The sequence below is a fragment of the Somniosus microcephalus genome, chromosome 9 (assembly GCF_052327205.1).
Source record: "Somniosus microcephalus isolate GS21.2 chromosome 9, FLI_Smic_1.0, whole genome shotgun sequence".
NCBI classification, from domain to species: domain Eukaryota; kingdom Metazoa; phylum Chordata; class Chondrichthyes; order Squaliformes; family Somniosidae; genus Somniosus; species Somniosus microcephalus.
In genome coordinates this window covers 64558219-64580270 of record NC_140995.1, presented here as the reverse complement: position 1 = coordinate 64580270, position 22052 = coordinate 64558219, and the positions used below count along the sequence as shown (strand labels likewise).

The 22052-nt window shown below is 46.4% G+C and overlaps 1 protein-coding gene across 1 annotated transcript in view; it reads right to left on the bottom strand.

Moving 5' to 3' along the window:
* The window catches only part of nid1a (nidogen 1a), a 133274-nt gene that overhangs the window by 92584 nt on the left and 18638 nt on the right, over positions 1-22052 (bottom strand). Inside the window, exons 4-7 of the mRNA XM_085996690.1 lie at positions 20552-20973; positions 15047-15196; positions 13445-13696; positions 9459-9659 (exon numbers count right to left, since the gene is read on the bottom strand). Coding sequence (XP_085852816.1) covers positions 9459-9659; positions 13445-13696; positions 15047-15196; positions 20552-20973 — 1025 coding nt within the window. The remainder of the gene's footprint in view (positions 1-9458; positions 9660-13444; positions 13697-15046; positions 15197-20551; positions 20974-22052) is intronic.

Below are 22052 nucleotides of genomic sequence, written 5' to 3'. Positions count from 1 at the left end.
CATTTCTCCACTTCACCTGAAGAAGGAGCAGCGCTCCGAAAGCTTGTGATTTCAAATAAAGCTGTTGGACTATAACCTGGTGTTGTGTGATTTCTTACATTTGTCCACCCCAGTCCAACTCCGGCATCTCCACACCATGTGCTTTATGAAGGTAGAAGCCCCGTTCGCCGAGAACATCGATGCGGTACAGGCCACGCACGTGCTTACAGTCTCCGTATTCGACTTTTCTACCACCGCACGGATCGTCCGCCTCTACGTCCAAAGCAACAGCAAGTATAAATCTCTCCAAGTGCGGGGTACAGCATGTTCGGGCCCACAAGATCGGAGCGCGCCCTGCGGGGATACCACGAGGACTCACCCCGCAAAACACGAGGACGCACTCCTCGCGCACGAGGACCCATCCCTCGCGAACCACGAGAACCCATCCCTCGTGAACACCGACGACTCTTTCCCCGCCGACGACGCACCAGCCCTTCAGCCTGCTGGTTGTGTTACCTACTACACGATTCGGCGTGAACAAGTGTTGCCGCCCTCCAGGCAGAGTTAACCCTTCCTGAAAGCAACAACAACCTGGACCGTTGCCGCCCTTTCTCCAGTTTTCCCTTTAACAAACACAAACGTCGACTGAAGCTGCACACAGAGGACGGGTCCAACGGGCATCCTGCGGCCGCGATCAGCCACGTGAAAGTTGCTAGCCTCACCGATCACTGATCAACGCAGCAACTCTTCACCCTCCGTTGTGTTCACGTCGTAGCGCTATGGCACGCACCGTTCCGTGCGTTCCAGCCTCCCGAAGGTTTCGCTCACCAGCCAACGGAGACATCCGCCCAACCTGCCCGTCACTCTGACAAGGCCTGCTGTTTCGCACGTCTCCACGGTCCTTCACCTGACGGATACGTTTTATTCGCCACGACGTGCGTAAGGATCCGCTCACGAGCAGCATCTTCATACCTCGCCTACCAAGCCGAGACAACACGACCGCCGAGACCACCAGCTCGTCAGACCATCTCATCCTTGGACTTTCGTTAAAGTGAATTCTGGGGGGGCCTATGTGGCGGTACCACTGGTTGTCCCTTACATTGAGACACATAATTCCCTTTAACTTACCTTACTGTATGTTTAACTTACCTGTTGGGGCCATTGCCCCTTTAAGACGCGCCCTAGCGCGCTGACGTCACGTACGACGTGATGTGTGTGCACCGGCACAACCCGGCCTAGCGTCTTCGGCCTCAACGGCCAGCCGACAGGAGCGACGCGATCTTCCGCTCCTGCAGCAAGCACCGGCACAGCCCGGCCTCGCTACCTCGGCCTCAACGGACAGCGACGCAATGACGCGCATCACGTGACGCCCTAAGCGCGGGAAACGCGAGCAACGTGATGACGTCACAACACAAACGCGATGACGTCATCACGCTCCCCACAGGGCTGCGAACTCAGTCCTCATGGAGTCCCCGCTGGGACAAGACCTACACCACGGTGCTCCTACAGTCAGCCATCTTACCTGCCATCTTACCTGATGTAATTAGCCTGTTGCTGTAAATAAACAACTTATTTATTGTTCGAAGTCAAACTCTCTTATTTAGTGGCGATCTACACGAACCGCTACAACAGGAACATTAATCCAAGAGACTGTTCACAACATCAGTCATAACGGCACAGAAGGAGATCATTCAGCCCATCGAGTCTGCGCCAGCTCTCTGCAGAGCAATCCAGTCAGTCCCATTCCCCTGCTCTATCCCCGTAGCCCTGCAAGTTTATTTCCCTCAAGTGCCAATCCAGTCTCCCCTTGAAAACATTGAGTGTCTCCGTTTCCACCACTTCCGTCGGCAGCGAGTTCCAGGTCCTCACCACTCGCTGCGTAAATGTTTTTCCTCACATCCCCTCTGTATCTCTTGCCCACCAACCACCACCACCCCACCCCCATATCTCTTGCCCAAAACCTGAAATCTGTGTCCCCTAGTCCTTGTACCATTAACTAGTGGGAAGAGCCTTTCCCCGTCTAGCCTATCCAAACCAGTCATAATCTTGCACACCTCTATCAAATCATCCCTCAACCTCCTTTGCTCAAATGAAAACAAATCCAGCTTCTGCAACCTGTCTTTGTAGCGAAGATCCCCCATCCCCAGAACCATTCTGGAAAAATCTCCTCTGCACCCTCTCAAGGGCCTTCACATCCTTCCTAAAGTGTGGTGACCAGAACTGGGAGCAATACTCCAGTTGCGGCTAACCAGCGCCTTATAAAGGTTCAGCATAACTTCTCTACTTTTGAACTCAATAGCTCTATTTATGAAGCTCAAGATCCCATATGCTTTGCTGATCACTCTCTCAATATGTCCTGCCACCTTCAGGGACCTATACACATTCACTCCCAGGTCCCTCTGTCCCTGCACACTCTTTAAAACTGTGTCATTAAGTGTATATTGCCTCTCCCTATTCCTTCTGCCAAAATGCATCACCTCACATTTCTCTCTATTAAATTCCATTTGCCACTGGTCTGCCCATTCTGCTAGTCTTTCTATGTCCTGTTGCAGTCGATTGATCTGTTTGCCACACCCAAGTTTGGTGTCATCGGCAATTTAGAAATTCTACTCTGTATTCCAATATCTTGGTCATTTATATATCTCTCAAAAAAAGCAGTGGCCCCAGCACTGACCCTTGGGGAACACCACTGTCTACCATCCTCCAGTTTGAAAAACAGCCATTTACCACAACTCGCTGTTTTCTATCCTTAAGCCAATTCCTTATCCAAGCTGCCACTGACCCACCTATTCCATGAGCCTCGATTTTGTTAACCATCCTCTATGTAGTACTTTGTCAAACACCTTCCTAAAATCCATGTAGACAACATCCATTGCATTCCCTTCATCAATCCTCCCTGTTACTTTATCAAAAAATTAAATTAGGTTAGTCAAACACGATCTGCCTTTTACAAATCTGTGTTGGCCCTCCTTAATTAGCTTAAACTTCTTCAAGTGACCGTTAATTTTTTCCTTGATTATAGTTTCTAAAACTTTACCCACCACTGATGTTAAACTGACCGGCCTGTAGTTACTAGGATTGTCCTTACACCCTTTCTTGAACAATGGTGTCACATTAGCCACTTTCCAATCCTCAGGCACCTCTCCCGCATCTAGAGAAGGTTGGAAAATTATGGCAAGCCCTTCCGCTATCTCCTCCCCCAATTCCCTTAGCAATCTGGGATGCAAACCATCTGGACCAGGCGACTTAACCACTCTAAGCATACCCAGCATTTCTAGTACATCCTGTCCATCAATTTTCACCCCTTCCATTGCTTCTACCTTTTCCACTTCTACCAATATTTTGTCAGCATCCACCTTCTTAGTAAACACCGATACAAAGTACTCGTTGAGTATTCTAGCCTTGCCCTGCGCCTCTAAGCATATATCACCTTCTTTGTCTCCAATAGGCCCCACCCTTCCTCTTACTACCTGCTTACTGTTTACATGCTGGTAGAAGACTTTTGGGTTCCCTTTTATGTTAACCGCCATTCTACGCTCATATTCTCTCTTTACCAATCTTATTTTCATCTACACTTCCCCTCTCAACTTATTGTATTTGGTCTGGTTCTCCCTTGAAGAATTCACCTGACATACATCATACACCCTCTTTTTTTTGTTTCATCATCTTCTCTATCTCCCTCGTCATCCAAGGAGCCCTTGCTTTGGCTCCCTTACCCTTCCCTCTTATTGAAATGTATGTACTTAACCTGTACTTGGATCATCTCCTCCTTAAAGATTACCCATTGTTCTGTTACAGTTTTTCCTGTCAGTCTTTGGTTCCATTTTACCCTGGTTAGATCCTTTCGCATCCCATTGAAGTTAGCCCTATTCCAGTTTAGAAGTTCCACTCTAGATTGTTCCTTGCTCCTCTCCAATGCTAATCTAAATCTTATGATATGATCACTTGTACCAAGTGTTCTCCCACAGACACTTGGTCGACCTGGCCCACCTCATTCCCCAGCACCAGATCCAGCAATGGCTCCTTCCTAAATAACAACAGAAAATGCTGGAAAAACTCAGCAGGCCAGGCAACATCCGTGGAGAGAAAATAGAGTCAACGTTTCGGGTGAAAACCCTTTGTCAAGACTAAAGAAGCACAGGAAGTGAAATAGCTTAAGAGGCCAGGCTGGGAGAGAACAAAAGAGAAGACATTAAGAGGTATTCAAAATGAGACGAGATGGTGATAGGACTAGTGGAGACAAAAGACGGCTCTAGATTAGGTGTGAAATGCGCTGGCAGAATGGGAGACAGCTGCCATATAGGAGAGAGAAAAGAAAGGGGGGGGGGGGGGGGGGGGAAGGCCAAGACAAACGTGTGGATAAAAAATAAAAATAAAATGTAATAGGGGCCGAGGTTATGATCTGAAATTGTTGAACTCGATGTGGAGTCCGGAAGGCTGTAAAGTGCCTAATTGGAAGATGAGGTGCTGTTCCTCGAGTTTACGGTGAGCTTCCGTGGAACAATGCAAGAGGCCGAGGACGGTGAGGTCCGAGTGGGAATGGGGCGGTGAATTAAAATGACAGACGACCGGAAGCTCGGGGTCACCCTTACGGACTGAATGGGTGCTCCGCAAAGCGGTCACCCAATCTGCATTTGGGTCTCCCCAATGTAGAGGAAGACCACATCGTGAGCAGCGAATACACTATACTAGATTGCAAGAAGTAGAAGTAAATCACTGTTTCACCTGGAAGGGGTGTTTGGGGCCCTGGACAGTGGGAAGGAGGGAGGTATAAGGGCAGGTGTTACATCTCCTGCGCTTGCACGGGAAGGTGCCAGGCGAAGGGGAAGGTGTGCTGGGGGTGATAGAGGAGTGGACTAGGGTGTCTCTGAGGGAGCGGTCCCTACGGAATGCTGAAAGGGGAGGGGAGGGGAAGATGCGTTTGGTGGTGGGATCACTTTGGAGGTGGCGGAAGATGATCCGTTGAATGTGGAGGCTGGTGGGGTGAAAGGCGAGGACAAGGGGAACCCTATCGTGGTTCTGGGAGGGAGGGGCAGGGGTGAGGGCAGACGTGCAGGAGATAGAACGGACACGGTCGAGGGCCCAGTCAACCACGGTAGAGGGGAATCCTCGGTTGAGGAAAAAGGAAGACATGTCGGAAGCACTGGTGTGGAAGGTGGCATCGTCGGAGCAGATGCGGCAGAGACGGAGAAACTGGGAGAATGGAATAGAGTCCTTACAGGAGGCACCTTCCACACCAGTGCTTCCAACATGTCTTCCTTTTTCCATCTGCAGTATTTTGCTATCATAATGGCTCCTTCCTAGTTGGGCCAAGAACATATTGGTCAAGCAAATTCTCCTGACACATTTCAGAAATTCCTCCGCCTCCTTTCCCTTTACCCTAGCATTATCCCAATTGATATTTGGGTAATTAAAGTCCCCCAATATCAACACTCTATAGTTCTTGCATATTTCTGCGATTTTCCTGCAGATTTGCTCCTCTACCTCTCTCTCACTATTTGGAGGCCTGTAGAATATCCCCAATAGTGTGATCATATCCTTTTTGCTCCTCAACTCTAACCAAATGGATTCTGTCCTTGTCCCCTCAAGAACATCCTCCCTTTCCAACACTACAATGTCTCCCTAAATCGGCACTGCCACCCCACCTCCCTTATCTTTTCTGAACACTTTGTACCCTTGAATATTAAGTGCCCAGTCCTCACCATTTTTAAGTCACATTTCCATTATTGCCACAAGGCTAATTGCGCTTGTAGCTCATCAACCTTATTCACCACACTTTGTGAGTTTACGTACATGCATTCTAATCCCATTTTTGAATTTTTCATAGTCTGCTCCTATCTAATATGGTACTACTTCCGCCTTTAGTACTATCCAACACACTCACTCTTTTATGCACCTTATTCCTTTTCTACTCCCATATGCTGGTGCCCATCCCCATGCCAAGCTAGTTTAAACCCTTTCCAACAGCACTAGCAAACCTCCCCGAGAGAATATTGGTCCCAGCTCTGTTGAGGTGTAACCCGTCCGGCTTGTACAAGTCCCACCTTCCCCAGAAATGGTCCCAATGCCTCAGGAATCTAAAGCACTACCTCCTGCACCAACTCTCCAGTCACACATTCATCTGGTCTATCCTCCTATTCTTGTACTCACTAGCACTTGGCACTGGGAGAAATCCGGAGATTACTACCTTTGAGGTCATGCTTTTTAATCTCTTTCCTAGCTCCTTATAGTCTGCCTGCAGGACTTCATCCCTCTTTCTGCCTATGTTGTTGGTACCGATATGGACAACGACCTCTGGCTGTTCACCCTTCCCCCCTCAGAGTGTCCTGCAGCCGCTCAATGACATATTTGACCCTGGCACCAGGGAGGCAACATACCATCCGGGAGTCACGTCTGAGTCCACAGAAACGCCTATCTGTTCCCCTAACCAATGAATCCCCTGTCACTATTGCTTTTCCACTCTTCTTCCTCCCCCCCCCCCCCCCCCCCCGTGCAGCTGAGCCACCAGTGATGTGGCCTTGGCTCTGGCTGCTCTTCCCAGAGGAACCATCACCCCCACCAGTTTCCAGAACTGTGAACCGGTATAGTGAGCGAGATGCACTCTGGGGATTTCTGCCCTACCTGCCTGGTCCTCCTCTGTCTGGTGGTCACCCATTCCTTCACTGCCTGCACATTCTGAGACTGCGGGGTGACCACTTCTAGAAACGTGCTTTCCAAGTATTTCTCAGCCTCGCGGATGCACTGGGTGACTCCAGCTGCCGCTCAAGCTCCAAAACCCGGAGCTCGAGTTGCTGCAGTTGGCGACACTTCCTGCACACGTGGTCGTCCAGGCCGCAAGAAGCGTCCAGGATTTCCCACATGGCACAGGATGCGCAAATCACAGGACTGAGCTGCCCTGCCATGCCTCTATTTACCAGACTATGGAGGTAATTTAGCAGAAATAAACGTAAAACTTAAGAAACACTCAACAGCTAACCACCAATCAGCACTTCCCTCTATTAGATAGGCTATGATCTACTTAGCAGAAATATACTCAAAATAGAACAAAAAAAACTTACCACAAATACTCACCTCTCAGCTCCCTTGTGCCAGTGACACCTTTGAATTTTGACATCACTCCCTCGTTGTCTCGCTTGCCGACTGTCGCCCTCACAGGTAGTCCGCTCACTTGGGAAACTATTTGAATTTCTGATCGCCATGTTATAAAAAGGAAATAGAGGCACTGAAGAGGGTGCAGAGAGGATTTACAAGAAATATGAGGTATACCTATCAGGAAAGGATGAACAGGCTGGGTCTCTTTTCTCTTGAAGAGAAGGCTGAGGGGTGACCTAATAGTGGTCTTTAAAATCATGAAAGGTTTTGATAGAGTGGACACATTTCCATTTGTGGGGCAGAGTAAAACTAGAGGCCATCAACATAAGATAGTAACCAAGAAATCCCCAGAGAGTGGTGAGAATGTGGAACTTGCTACCACAGGGAGTAGTTGAAACGAATAGTATAGATGCATTTAAGGGGAGGCTAGATAAGCATATGAGGGAAAAGGGAATAGAGGGTTATGCTGATAGAGTTAGATAAGGAAACACGAGAGGAGGCTTGAGTGGAGCATAAATGCTGACATGGACTGGTTGGGCCGAATGGCCTGTTTCTGTGCCATATATCCTATGTAATTTCCTCAAGATTTTATATTAAAAAACCTAAACAGTTACATTAGGAAAAAGCTGGGAGCAATTTAAAAGTTACGCATGGTGCTCTGGGCAGTTTTAACATACCAATGGGTCATGGAACGCCAGAAATCCACTGAACGCTGTGTGTTTTTTGGACGGGGAAGAAAAGAAACCTCAATTCATTCCACCCCTCCTCCCCAAGAGGTCAACTATCATCGTGCCCTGCAGCAAAGGTGGGTCTCATCAGAGGCACATAACACAAAGCACCACAGTATCTACAATCGCAAAGAAGGTGCATTAAAGATGATTAAAGGATTTGAGGGAAACGATTTCCTGTGGTGGGTGAGTCCAGAACAAAAGGGGCACAACCTTAAAATTAGAGTTAGACCGCTCAGGGGTGATGTCAGGAAGCACTTCAAGGAGCTGTGGGGAAAGATCACAACATTCGAAGACAGGTGCACAGGAAATTTACAGGAAGATTCATTTTCTGAACTAGCACCATCGTTTAAAAAGCAGCAATCAATGTTTGCTAATGCTCATACAGCACAGAAGGAGGCCATTCAGCCCATCACGCCTGTGCCGGCTCTTTGAAAGAGTTATCCAATTAGTCCCACCCCCTGCTCTTTCCCCAGAGCCCTGCAAGTTTCTCCTTAAGTTGATATCCATGTAAGCGATGCTGCTATGACGTTTATCCTTGCCGCGCACCACCTTCCCACGCCCATTGGAAAGCAAACAGGATCTTAATTACCTGACCTATTGCTGCCTGACCTGCTGAGTATCTCCAGCATTTTCTGTTTTTATTTCAGATTTCCAGCATCTGCAGTATTTTCTTTTTGTCTTAATTACCCGATTGGATAATGCTTGACTGTCAGCCAAAGAAGCTTTTATCCCATCTCCAAGATTTTTATAACTTATAAATGTTTAAACAAAATGAAAAAAAAAAAAACACAATTTTTTTAAAACGCCCCTATGATTTTTCTTCCGGGTTTTGCTCACAATAGTGTCCTGGAAATGAATCTTTAATTCCTGGAGACTCCAGGACAATCCTGGAGGGTTGGCAACACCAGAATCCAGAGTTATCCAAAATGGGTATCGGCCCTTGTTTTAATAATGGAGGCAAGCTGCCGGCAGCTGTCAGCCCCTCCAGCTCACCCAATGTGGGGAAGTCAAATTTGGGTCTCGCTGGCAAGTCCTGGGATGTGGGTATCGGAGGAGAATTCCCCAGAAGGGCAGAGTAGGGACCCACAGTGGTGCCAGGTGGCCTGGGGGCAGCGCTCCTACTCCTCCCGGCTCCGCAGAAAATAAAAGGAACATTTTCCTGACCAATTCTCCAGCGGCCTCCAGCCAACACAGAACAGGTGTCCCAGAAATTTAAGCCCAAAACCCGGGCAAAACATCCATTTTTACACCCGGCCTGCCCAAATATCTTCTGCTGAATGTGGGCCTTGCCAAGTACCGGAATGTCAGATTAGGCACACCATGAGTTTGACACATCTCTTATTCTAAACCCTTTGAATTCACCATTTAATGTTCCCTCCTCACTGCATTGGTAATAAAAGCAGAAAATACTGGAAATACACAGGTCAGTCAGCACATGCAAAAAAAAGGATAGGTTCATATTTCAAAGGTGACCCTTCTGTAGATCTGGAGCTGATAGAGTTGCTACCCGAAATGTTGGGTTTTCTTTTCCCTTCCACCTGCTAACTGACTTCCAATCGCTCTTAACTTGGCATTAATCTGATCCATGTTCATCAGCATCGTTCAGTAAACACACCCAAACCAAAAATGATGAGGAATGCTCCTCCACCTGCTTACCCGAGCTCGAGTAGTGGTACAGCTCGCTGTACGGCTCTATATGCACGGTTGACTCTTGCGGAATTTCAGGGACTCTCCCTTCCAGGGTGGTGGCGATGGTGAGGTGGTTATGCTCATCAATCCCGCTGAAGTGCTGGTTGATGGTAAGTTTCTCGTTACCAGGTGAAAAGGTCACCTCCGCTCGACGAGTGAATTCACCACCTGGCCCAAAATAGAACAGTCACAACCAATCCCCACACGCACAGTTTCACTACATGGAACGACACAGAAATTACATCAACAACTTGCATTGATATAGCACCTTTAATGTAGTAAAGCCTTCCAAGACACTTCACAGGAGCATAATCAAAGATTTGACAGCGAGCCACAAAAGGAGATATTAGGACAGGTGACCACAAGCTTGGTTAAAGAGGTAGGTCTTAAGGAGCATCTTAGAGGAGAGAGAGGCAGAGAGATTTAGGGTGGGAATTCCAGAGCTTAAGGCCTTGGCAGCTGAAGGCACGGCTGCTAATGGAGGGGCGAAGGAAATCGGGGATGCACAAGAGACCAGAATTGGGGGAGTGCAGAGATCTCGGAGGGTTCACAGAATCACAGAAACCCCACAGTGCAGACAGAGGCCATTTCGGCCCATCGAGCCTGCACCGACACATATCCCACCCAATTCCTGTAACCCCTACACCAACACATATCCCACCCTATCCCCGCGTATTTAATCCCCCTAACACTAAGGGTCAATTTATCATAGCCAATCAACCTAACCCGCACATGTTTGGACCGTGGGAGGAAACCGGAGCACCCGGAGAAAACCCACGCAAACACAGGGAGAATGTGCAAACTCCACACAGACAGTCACCCGAGGCCGGATTCGAACCCGGGTCCCTGGCGCTGTGAGGCAACAGTGCTAACCACTATGCCACCAGTTGTAGGGCTGGAGGAGATTAGTGAGATAGGGAGGGGCGAGGCCATGGAGGGATTTGAAAACAAGGATGAGAATTTTAAATTTGAGGCGATGCTGAACCGGGAGCCAATGTAGGTCAGCGAGCACAGGGGTGATGGGTGCAGAAACATAACACACAGATTGCAGACTTACCATGACAGAACACCACTATTCTGCAAGCTCCCCAGAAAGTTCTGAACTCAGTTAATGTTGTAACCATATGGATGAAGGCAAATGTTAAAAGTTCCCAAATGGTTATAGTAACTAACAATGACCTATAATTTTTGCAAATGTTACATTTTGGCTCTGCCAACAAGATTTCCACAAGGATTTCACAAATTTAATTACAAGACCAAACTCTGAATATTTGGAATCCCTACTGTAATAAAGGGGCATTTCCTGTAACCTGACAGAGCAAACTATTTCACCTCTTCAGATTGCTCTCAGCTCAGTGTTTAAGAGGGCGGAACATAGTGCAGTTCTCATCAACAAAAATAATTCGCAGATACCTTCTGATAAAGATTTTAAGTAACATGCAACTTAAAAAGATAGGATAAACGTATCAAAGGTTAGAGTACTCTGCCAAGCACTGGAATGGATGGCTGCAGTCATCTTCATAGATCTTATTCAAGGGGCCGGAAGACATGAATGTGTTAGTACAATGGTAAACGCAATCTTATTTACCGGTGCTTTGGAAAAGATCGGATTAGCATAACTACCATCTTTGACACTCTGAAGATGAAGGAGTGCATACGAGAAAGTTTCCAGGCAATTGGTCTCCCCAAGAAACGAAGGGTAGATGTTTCCACTTGTGGGGGAGACCAAAACTAGGGGCCATAAATATAAGATAGTCACTAATAAATCCAATAGGGAATTCAGGAAAACTTCTCTACTCGGAGTATTGAGCATAGATGCGTTTAAGGGGAAGCTAGATAAGTACATGAGGGAGAAAGGAACAGAAGGATATGCTGATAGGGTGAGATGAAGAGGAGTGGGAGGAGGATCATGTGGAGCGTAAACACCAGCATGGAATTGCCTGTTTCTGTGCTGTAAACTCTATGTAATTCTTTGCAAGAGACACAATGTACAGGAATCAAGTTTAGCTCGACACACCCAGCACACAATTCAATTTTTGAAGGCATTTGTTGCTCAAGATGATTAAAGGAATTGATAGGGGAGAGAGAGAGAGAGAGAGAGAAACTATTTCCTCTGGTGAGGGGGTCCAGAACAAGGGGCATAATAAAATTAAAGAAAGACTTACATTTATATAGAGCCTTTCATGACCACAGGACGTCCCAAAGCGCTTTACAGCCAATGAAGTACTTTTTTTTTTTTTTTTTTTTGAAGTGTAGTCTGTTGTAATGTAGGAAACACGGCAGCCAATTTGCACAGCAAGCTCCCACAAACAGCAATGTGATAATGACCAGATAATCTGTTTTAGTGATGATGATTGAGGGATAAGTATTGGCTAGGACACCAGGGATAACTCCCCTGCAAGAGGCTCAAGAGCTAGGCCATTCAGGGGTGATGTCAGGAAGCACTTCTTCACACAAAGGGTAATGGAAATCTGGAACTCTCTCCCCAAAAAGCTGTTGAGGCTGGGGTCAAATTTCAAAACTGGGATTGATAGATTTTTGTTAGGCAAGGGTATTAAGGGTTATGGAACCAAGGTATATGGAGTTGGATACAGATAAGTCATGATCTCTTTGAATGGTGGAACAGGCATGAGGGGCTGAATGGCCTACTCTTGTTCCTATGTCCGGAACCTTCTCGTGTTCCTAAGGCTATGAACAAGAGAGAGAGAGAGAGAACGGTTTAGTTCCCTCCCTGACAAAACTGCACCAGTGTTGGGCAGTACTGTAAAAAGAGCTTCCAACAGCCAAGATGGAGCAGGGAGAGAGATTATAGTGGAAGTTGTACAATGGGAATCTCGTTATCTCACTGTGGTGCTAAACATCAAAATATTTCAGATGGACAATCCAAAAATTGGCCTAGGGAAGAATAAAATCCTGACAAGGTGTGCTCTAGGGAATGGAACAGTAGGACAGTGATTGTTATATTTTCTTTAGCCCTTCCCTTCCTGTTGATGCCTCAAGTTTAATGGGGATACAATGAGGCTAAAAAATGGATCCGTCAGCTACAGTTTGCAAATATATTTTTCCATCTGGCTATCCAACTCTTCTACTCAGAGGAGCTGCTTTCCTCAAGTGGGACGACAGTTCTGGCACCATTCTAGCACTCTTGGTTTCATGACTTTAAAGAGAAACATCAAGTGGTTTGACGTCTGCACCAAAATTTGGTAACTTTTCTGGGAAAATCTACAACATAAACTAATGTCCAACTTTTGATCAGAGTAGTCTGTCGACCTAGCGAAACAGGTTTGTTTCAAATTTTACAATGAGGTTCCCTCAATTTACCATCAACTTAAACCTCACCATCGCCGACATTTAGATAAGCAACAAGATTACTTCATCTCCCTCACCATTCACATCCCCTGCCAACACCTCAACCTGCCTACCCTTATCCTCTCCTAGAAAATACACGATCCTCAGCTCCCTCACCAGCACTTAATCGAAATCCCAAATCCCCTCCTCCAACCCTCCATCCATCAACATCGTCAGCCATCTGTTAAACAGTTGCTGCATCTCTGCTTTAGATGCTCATATCTCCACCAGATCGTTCGTGTACCCTCACTGTCCGCCATCGCTCCTTGTAGAGCATTCAAACTTCCTGGCCTTAAGCGGAGTACGCTTGATATGCAACCGGCCTTGTCGATCACCACCAGAACTGATTTGACCACCTCAAGCAATGTTTCCTCTTCCTCATTGCTTCCAACTCTTCTTCCCAGTCATAGGGTAAGGAAGACCTCAAATACACCTTCTCCACCACAACATGAGAGGTGGAGAGGCGGCGAGGTTTAGGGAAGGAATTCCAGAGCTTAGGTCCTAGGCAGCTGAAGCATGGCTGCCAATGGTGGAGCAATTAAAACCAGTGTCAATCCATCTCACATGAACATAACCCAATAGTTTGGGGTGGCGAGACTACTTACCAACAATACTGAATCCATTTTCATAGCCAGGCTGCTCCAGAGCAAACATCCAACCAATAATACTTCCGACAGAGGACAGTGGCAATAGAGACCAGCCCAGTGCTGCCGGGATTCTGCTTATAGCCGTGTACGACCGTCCATCATTTACCACCACATACGAATGAAGGTCGATGTTCTCAAACTGGACAGGGTCCGGGCTGGTTCCTACAAATACCTTTCCATTCACTTTCCCATTCACACGCTGTGGGGACCCTGGAAAAAAAAAGTTATAGGATTTTTTAAACTCACTTCTGGCTTGAATTTGTTTGACTGAAGAATTTATAAAAAGAAGCTTCTAAAAAAAGTTTTGATGCTTGAATCATTTTCAGAAGGTCACTGTAAAGGACAACAACTCATGCACTGGTGAAAGTTAACCTAATTTAGACACCATGGCACTAACGATGCACACACTGTAACCGTACAAAGGTCAAATGTCACCTCGCCAAACTACTGCTCATGGGACACATTTCCTAGTGTTCTGTGGTCAAACTTTACTTTTACAAATTACCAAGTTTCTTTCAGATAAAAGTATCACAACGCAGACATTCCTACTTTTACAAACTTTGGGTTATCTTCATTACATACAGTAGAGAAAAGTCCTTCTCCTCTGGCGATAATCTCCCAGTTTCAATCACCGTTCTGTGCTCACTCATCTGAACTCTGTCAGAGAAACGACTGGTTCAGTGCCCTGGGGCAGGGTGGGTAGGGTTGGAAATCTCACCCCTCGCGATCCCTGCTGGAAAGCGTGTGGTGGACATCAAATGAGGATAAGATTAGACTCAAATGCGATGTTCATTCTCGTCCCCAAAAGGCTGTGGATGTTGGAGGACAACTGGAGCTCTTTCAGGACAATGATAGATTTTTGAAAAAGGGTACCAGGGAATATGGAGCAAAGGGGGGTAAATGGCATTGTGGTACAGACCAGCCGCAGAACAGGCTTGAAGGGGCTGAATGGCCAACTCCTACTCCTATATTCCATTGTGGTCAAAAAGCCTGCGATAGTCACTGTCTTAGACTCGCACATGAAGAATGAGCACTCCGATAAGTGCTGGAGCTCACCCGTGGAACAGGCCCCAGCTCTCGGGAGCGAAAAATCCCAATGGGCCAAACTCCCTCCCATTCACAAATCAAACAGTGTCATGGTCCCTGTCCTTATAGAGTGTGTAAATAGCCCAAACAACTAGTGGGAGGTACCAAGTAGCATCACATTACTGTAGACTTTAGCAGGGGAATAGGTAGATTTACAGATTTTCTCAAAGTTTAAATTCCAGATCACTGAAAATGTGAACTTATTTAATAAAAGAACACTTCCATCATTAAACTAGGGCATCTTTTTCCAGTTGTTCATGGTTATATTAATCAGGGAGAAGCCTTCTACCTTTGACTGTGTTCTTGGCCTGCCTGGTGTCCACTCGCTAACCCACCACCCTATAAAGGGCTCGGAGACGTCTCTGTGTAGGTAATAAGTGTTCAAGTCATGCGAGTCACCGTTGCTACAATTTTTACTTTCACATGATTAAGCTTTCTGGACTTGGAGTGAAAACTTAAAAACAAAAGTCTTACCTTCTGCGACGCACTGCTTGCCATTGCCATAATAACCGGGACTGCAATGACAGCAGAAGCCTGCCACATAGTCCCTGCATTGGCCGTGAATCGAGCAGATGTGATGACTGTTGGCGCACTTCAACTGCCTCTCCGTATTGTACGAGAAAACTGGTAGGAGAAAAAAAACCATGGTCAAACTTGCAGAACAAAGCACAGATTTTCAACTTTTGCAAGAGTTTGGTTGCATTTGGGCAACATTATTCATCCAGCAGGGGTTGGGTGCAGGGGTTAAAGAGAATGGGTCTTTGTTTCTTTCACTTACTTACAATGTTACTCTACAAGAGAGAAATTAATACACGTAAATGCAGCCAATAAAAGACTCAGTAACAAGAGTATTACTGTACAACAAATGGTGAACTGAGGAGAAAAGATGTACAGATACAGCTGTGTCAATAAGCTATCATATACAGAGGGCAGAATGAGGCAGGATACAGCTGGGGAAAGAGTGACTGGTTCCAATACTATCCCAGGAAAAGGACTGCAGAACCAGTCCCTTGCCTTGGATTGGCCCCAACCAGTCCCAATGAGAACACTCAGTGGAGCTGACCCCGTTTTAAGCGATGGGTCAAGCGTTGACAAACTGTCGGCAGTATTCCAGATAGGAGGAGCCGTGCTTGGAGAAATCTGTTATACCAAATGCAGGATTCAGAGTGGATTCTTACAACAAGTAAATCCAGCCGGATTGAGAGGGGTCCACCTGGAGCCACATCACTGGCACACTCCACACTGTGGAATAGCGAGGGCAAACCTTTTATTAAAATGGAAATCTTTTATCAATTCATTCTAAAGTATCAGATTTTTTTTTTTTTTTTTTTAATGTATTCACTTATGGGATCTGGGCGTCGCTGGCAAAGCCAGCATTTTTTGTCCATCCCTAATTGCCCTCGAGAAGGTGGTGAACCACCTTCTTGAACCACTGCAGTCCGTGTGGTGAAGGTACTCCCACAGTGCTGTTAGGGAGGAAGTTCCACAATTTTGACCCAGCGACGATGAAGGCTCGGCGATATACTTCCAAGTCAGGATGGTGTGACTTGGAAGGGAACTTGGAGATGGTGGTGTTCCCAAGCGCCTGCTGCCCTTGGCCTTCTAGGTGGAAGAGGTCGCGGGTTTGGGAGGTGCTGCCGAAGAAGCCTTGGGTGAGTTGCTGCAGTGCATCTTGTAGATGGTACACACTGCAGCCATGGTACGCCAGTGGTGCAGGGAGTGAATGTTTAAGGTGGTGGATGGGGTGCCAATCAAGTGGGCTGCTTTGTCCTGGATGGTGTCGAGCTTTTTGAGTGCTGTTGGAGCTGCACTCATCCAAGCAAGTGGAGAGTATTCCATCACACTCCTTACTTGTGCCTTGTAGATGGTGGAAAGGCTTTGGGGAGTCAGGAGGCAAGACACTCGCCACAGAATACCTAGCCTCTGACCTGCTCTTGTTGCCACAGTATTTATGTGGCTGGTCCAGTTAAGTTTCTGGTTAATGGTGATCCCCAGGATGTGGATAGTAGGGGATTCAGCGATGGTAATGCCATTGAATGTCATGGGGAGGTGGTTAGACTCTCGCTTGTTGGAAATAGTCATTGCCTGGCACTTCTGTGGCACGAATGTTACCTGCCCAAGCCTGAACGTCGTCCAGGTCTTGTTGCATGCGGGCATGGAGTGCTTCATTATCTGAGGAGTTGTGAATGACGCTGAACACTGTGCAGTCATCAGTGAACATCCCCATTTCTGACCTTATGTTGGAGGGAAGGTCATTGAAGATGGTTGGGGCCTAGGACACTGCCCTGAGGAACTCCTGCACGAAGTCCTGGGGCTGTGACGATTGACCTTCAACCACCACAACCATCTTCCGTTGTGCTAGGTATGACTCCAGCCAGTGGAACATTTTGCCCCTGATTCCCATTGACTTCAGTTTTACTAGGGCTCCTTGATGCCACACTCGGTCAAATGCTGCCTTGATGTCAAGGGCAGTCACTCTCACCTCTGGAATTCAGCTCCTTTGTCCATGTTTGGACCAAGGCTGTAATGAGGTCTGGAGCAGAGTGGTCTTGGCAGAACTCAAACTGGGCATCAGTGAGCAGTTTATTGGTGAGTAACTGCCGCTCGATAGCACTGTTGATGACACCTTCCATCACTTTGCTGATGATTGAGAGTAGAATGATGGGGCGGTAATTGGCCCGGTTGGATTTGTCCTGCTTTTTGTGGACAGGACATACCTGGGCAGTTTTCCACATTGTCGGATAGATGCCAGTGTTGTAGCTGTACTGGAACAGCTTGGCTAGAGGCACGGCTTGTTTTGGGGCACAAGTCTTCAGCACAATAGCCGGGATGTTGTCAGGGCCCATAGCCTTTGCTGTATCCAGTGTGCCGAGCCTTTTCTTGATATCACGTGGACTGAATCGAATTGGCTGAAGACTGGTTTCTGTAATGGTGGGAACCTTAGGAGGAGGCCGATATGGATCATCCACTTGGCTCTTCTGGCTGAAGATGGCTGCAAACGCCTTAGCTTTGTCTTTTGCACTCACATGCTGGGCTCCACCATCATTGAGGATGGGGATATTCATGGAGCCTCCTCCTCCCGTTAGTTGTTTAATGGTCCACCACCATTCACAACTGGATGTGGCAGGACTGCAGAGCTTTGATCTGATCCATTGATTGTGGGATCGCTTAGCCCTGCCTATAGCATACAGCTTCCGATGGGCTGACAACTCTGGGGAGAGTCGAGTACTGGACACTCACTTGGAACAACAACATGCATTTATATAGTGCCTTTAACATAGTAAAACATCGCAAGGTGCTTCACAGGAACATGACCAAACAAAATTGGACACCGAGATACATAGAGATATTAGGACAGGCGAGAGGTAGGTTTTAAGGGGCACCTTAAACGAGGAGAGAGAGGTAGAGAGCTGAAGAGGTTTAGGGAGGGAATTCCAGAGCTTTGGGCCTCGGCAGCTGAAGGCACTGCCGCCAAAGGTGGGGGTGATGGAAATTGGGGATGCGACAGAGGCCAGAATTGGAGGAGTGCCGAGGTCTCGGAGGGTTGTAGGGCTGGCGGAGGTTACAGAGATAGGGAGGGGCGAGGCCATGGAGGGATTTGAAAACAAGGATGAAAGTGTTAAAAACTGAAGCATCAGCAACTACCCTGATACAGGGCATGGAAAGGTTCTGACGCAAAATTAAAGCCATGTATTTAACAGTGGCCCTCAGCCAACCCTTGTCTTATATACCAGAGACTGCACTCAGAAAACTTCAGGCAGAGTGGAATTTCAGCAGTGTAGAAACAAGGCAGATTTAGCATATTTTAAGGTAAGGTAACAGTCAACCTAAAGGATAAATCTGAGATTACTGCAGCAAATTACAGAACAAAAACTTGGAACAACTGTTCATTTATCTAGCACATCATTATGCTTAATGTTTACTTAAGAGAAAAGAACATATTTCAGCAGCAGCTTCTCAAGGGCTCCAGATGGTTAAGGCAGGGAGTAGCTGAGCCAGACCAGAAGAATCGACCTTCTGTCACCGGTTTCCACTGAGTTAGCCGGTCTCAACTATAGCAGTGATGAGGTTACTAACTGCATACCTGGTGTCAGCTGTGGCTCAGTGGGTAGCACACTCGCCTCTGAGTCAGAAGGTTGTGGGTTCAAGTCCCACTCCAGGGACTTGAGCACATAAAGCTAGGCTGACACTGCAGGGCAGTACCGAGGGAGTGCTGTACTGTCGGAGGTGCCGTATTTCGGATGAGACGTTAAACCCTGTGCTTTCTCAGGTGGACATAAAAGATCCCGTGGCACTATTTTGAAGACCAGCAGGGGAGCTATCCCCGGTGTCCTGGCCAATATTTATCCCTCAACCAACCTAACAAAAAAACAGATTATCTGGTTGTTATCACATTGCTGTTTGTGGGAGCTTGCTGTGCTGTCCAGGACAAAGCTTGATTGGTACCCCATCCACCACATTCACTCCCTCCACCACCAGCGTACCGCGGCTGCAGTGTGTACCATCTACACGATGCACTGCAGCAACTTGCCAAGGCTTCTTCGACAGCATCTCCCAAACCCGTGACTTCTACCACCTAGAAGGACAAGGGCAGCAGGCGCATGGGAACACCACCACTTCCAAGTTCCCCTCCAAGTCACATACCATCCCGACTTGGAAATATATTGCCGTTCCCTCATCGTCGCTGGGTCAAAATCCAGGAACTCCCTCCCTAACAGCACTGTGGGAGTACCTTCACCACACAGACTGCAGCGGTTTAATAAGGCAGCTCACCACCACCTTCTCAAGTGCAACTAGAAATGGGCAATAAATGTCGGCCTTGTCAGCGGCGACCACATCCCGAGAATAATGTTTTTTTAAACTCACTATAAATGGTCACTTGAGTGAGGTTCTAGAGTGTGCAATCCCCTGGTGGGATAGCAAGGAGTCTTCCAGGGAAGAGAAGAAAATCAGTTGAAAAAGAAAAAATAATTACAGAATGGAGGTTCCACATCCCAGAAAGAAAATCAATTTATAGTTTAGAAATAGGAGGGTGGAAAGCAGGATTTAAGGAAAAACAAGAAATTAAATGTACATTCAGGTTTTTTAAAATCACATTGTGGGCCATTTTCATATTCGGCTTTGCATCTGGTGAAAATGATGAAGTTCAATACACGCACGCATTGCTGGCCTTAGTGAAATACCTGGTTCACTGGTCAGATTTTAAAATAAAGACCCAGAATTTGCTGGAGCAAGGCATCTCACTGTGAATTGGATTTTTTCCCCTCACCCTGCAGATTGCATTATTTTTTGCACTGTAACTTGCTGGGAGTGCGAGCTGATAACGGCACGTCGAAGGCAACTGGGACCTCCTGAATGACAGGACCAACAGTCTATCTCCTTAACCAATGAGATTAAAGGACTGAGAAAGAAAAAAGGTTAACGGAGAAGGAAATTGAGTGAATTAGAGTCAAATCAAGTACAGATAGAGAATTAGAGAGGAAAGATTGGATATAGAGAGAGAGAAAAAGACAAAGGAAAACTAAGACTTTTTTGGTAAAACTTTAAACTTAAAATTTAAAAACCCTCTAGGAACAATTTACAACTGCAGAGTGTGACTTGAGTTTCATTGTTACCTTTCTGTGCCAGAGAGGTTGCGTTTCCTCTCAGGACCACAAACATTTAATTAACAAGGTCATTATGACATGAATTACCAGCCCTGAATGGCTGCAGCGAGATTATTTTTTCATTTTTTGCGAGGCTAACGGCAAATCGTCCAGCAATTTGCTTCGATTCGCAACTCACAGTGTATCTCTTCCTCGCCATGAGTTGCTGGTTTTTTTCTGAAACGCACTAATAATGGCGGACGTCTTGAACTCGCTTAACAGCTAATTACAGCACTTGTGGATTATAATAATCTAACACTAGACCTCGAAAATTTCTTATAAAATTATAAAAAATTAAGCACGGAGTGGGACTCTTGTCAATAAGTCATCATACCATTTCCAGTCACATCCAACTCTGTGTCCAACAGTTCAACTCTGCGTTGGGGAAACTGTGGATGTTGGAACTGGACTGGCTTCACTTCGATACGCGAGAGAACTGGAACCTGCTCCACATAGCGAGGCTCTTCCTGAGGCGAGTCTTCCACATTCTGCTGTGAAGCTACCCTGTAGACCACAGTTTCCTCTGGGCTCCCAACCTCTTCATCTTCTTCAGGATGATCATATTCTGGGTCTGACCCATTCTCGGTTACATCCAAATAGGAGTTCCTTTGGTGGTCAACGGTTGTAGCAGTACTAAAAGTATTCGGAACAGAGTCATCAGCATGGATCGCGCTTACACTGGCGGGCACGATGGTGTGGTTCAAAGAACTCCCAAGTTGGAAGATCCAAACTCCTCGTTCTCCAGAATTACTGTCTCTGTGAAAGTAAATTAGACAAACTTGTGATAACTAATTGGTGTATTATTAATAATCTACTTGTTTCCAAGTGGATTGGCCCATAAAGCACAGTCATTTTTTTTTATTTTTTTAAAAAGAGTAAAACTAGTCAACGGATGCCTGGCTTAATAGTCCCAACCACATCCCAAATCTAACATTTATTTCCTCCTCGTACCCCATTAAAATTTTTAGAACCATAGAATTTTAAAGCACAGAAGGAGTCCATTCAGCCCATCGCACCTGTGCCGACTCCAAGTGCTGTTCACTTTGTCCCTTGCCCTTTCCCCATTCTCCAATTTTTTCTTTCCAAATGTTTATCAACTTTTTTTTTTTTACAAAAGCCATTACGCAGCTTGCTTCTACCACAGCTTCTGGTAGGGCATTCCACAAATCACAAAGTAGTGGCGCAGGATTTGTGCCTCTAGATCCCTTTGCTCCTCTAAATTATTTAGACTCTCATTGTCCAAGCAGTATGTGACCTCCTATTCTTCCTACCAAAATGCACCACCTCACACTTATCGATATTGACATTCATTTGCCAATTAAACACCCATTCTGGAAGTTCATTAATGGCTTCCTGTATTTTGTCGCATTCTTCCTCTATTAACTTCACCCCCAATTTGGAAATTGTTACTTCCGATTCCCAAGTCCAAATCTTTAATGCAAATTGTTAATAACAGTGGTCCCAGCACCGATCCCTGTGGAACACCACTTCCCATCTTTGGTGAGTCTGAGTAGCTACCCTTAACCCCTACTCTCCATTTTCTGTTTTGTAGCCAGCTTGTTATCCATTCTGCTACCTGTTCCCTGAATCCACATGCTCTGACCTTAGTTATGAGTCTACTATGCGGTACCTTATTGAATACCTTTTGAAAATCCAAATATATTACATCTATGCCATTACCCTTGTCTACTCTTTCCATTACTTCTTCAAAGAATTCAATAAGGTTGGTCAAGTATGACCTTGCCTTTTGAAATCCATGCTGACTACTCTATTATGTATTCAGTTTCTAGATTTTTTCAATTATATCTTTGAGTAAGGATTCCATTATCTTTCCT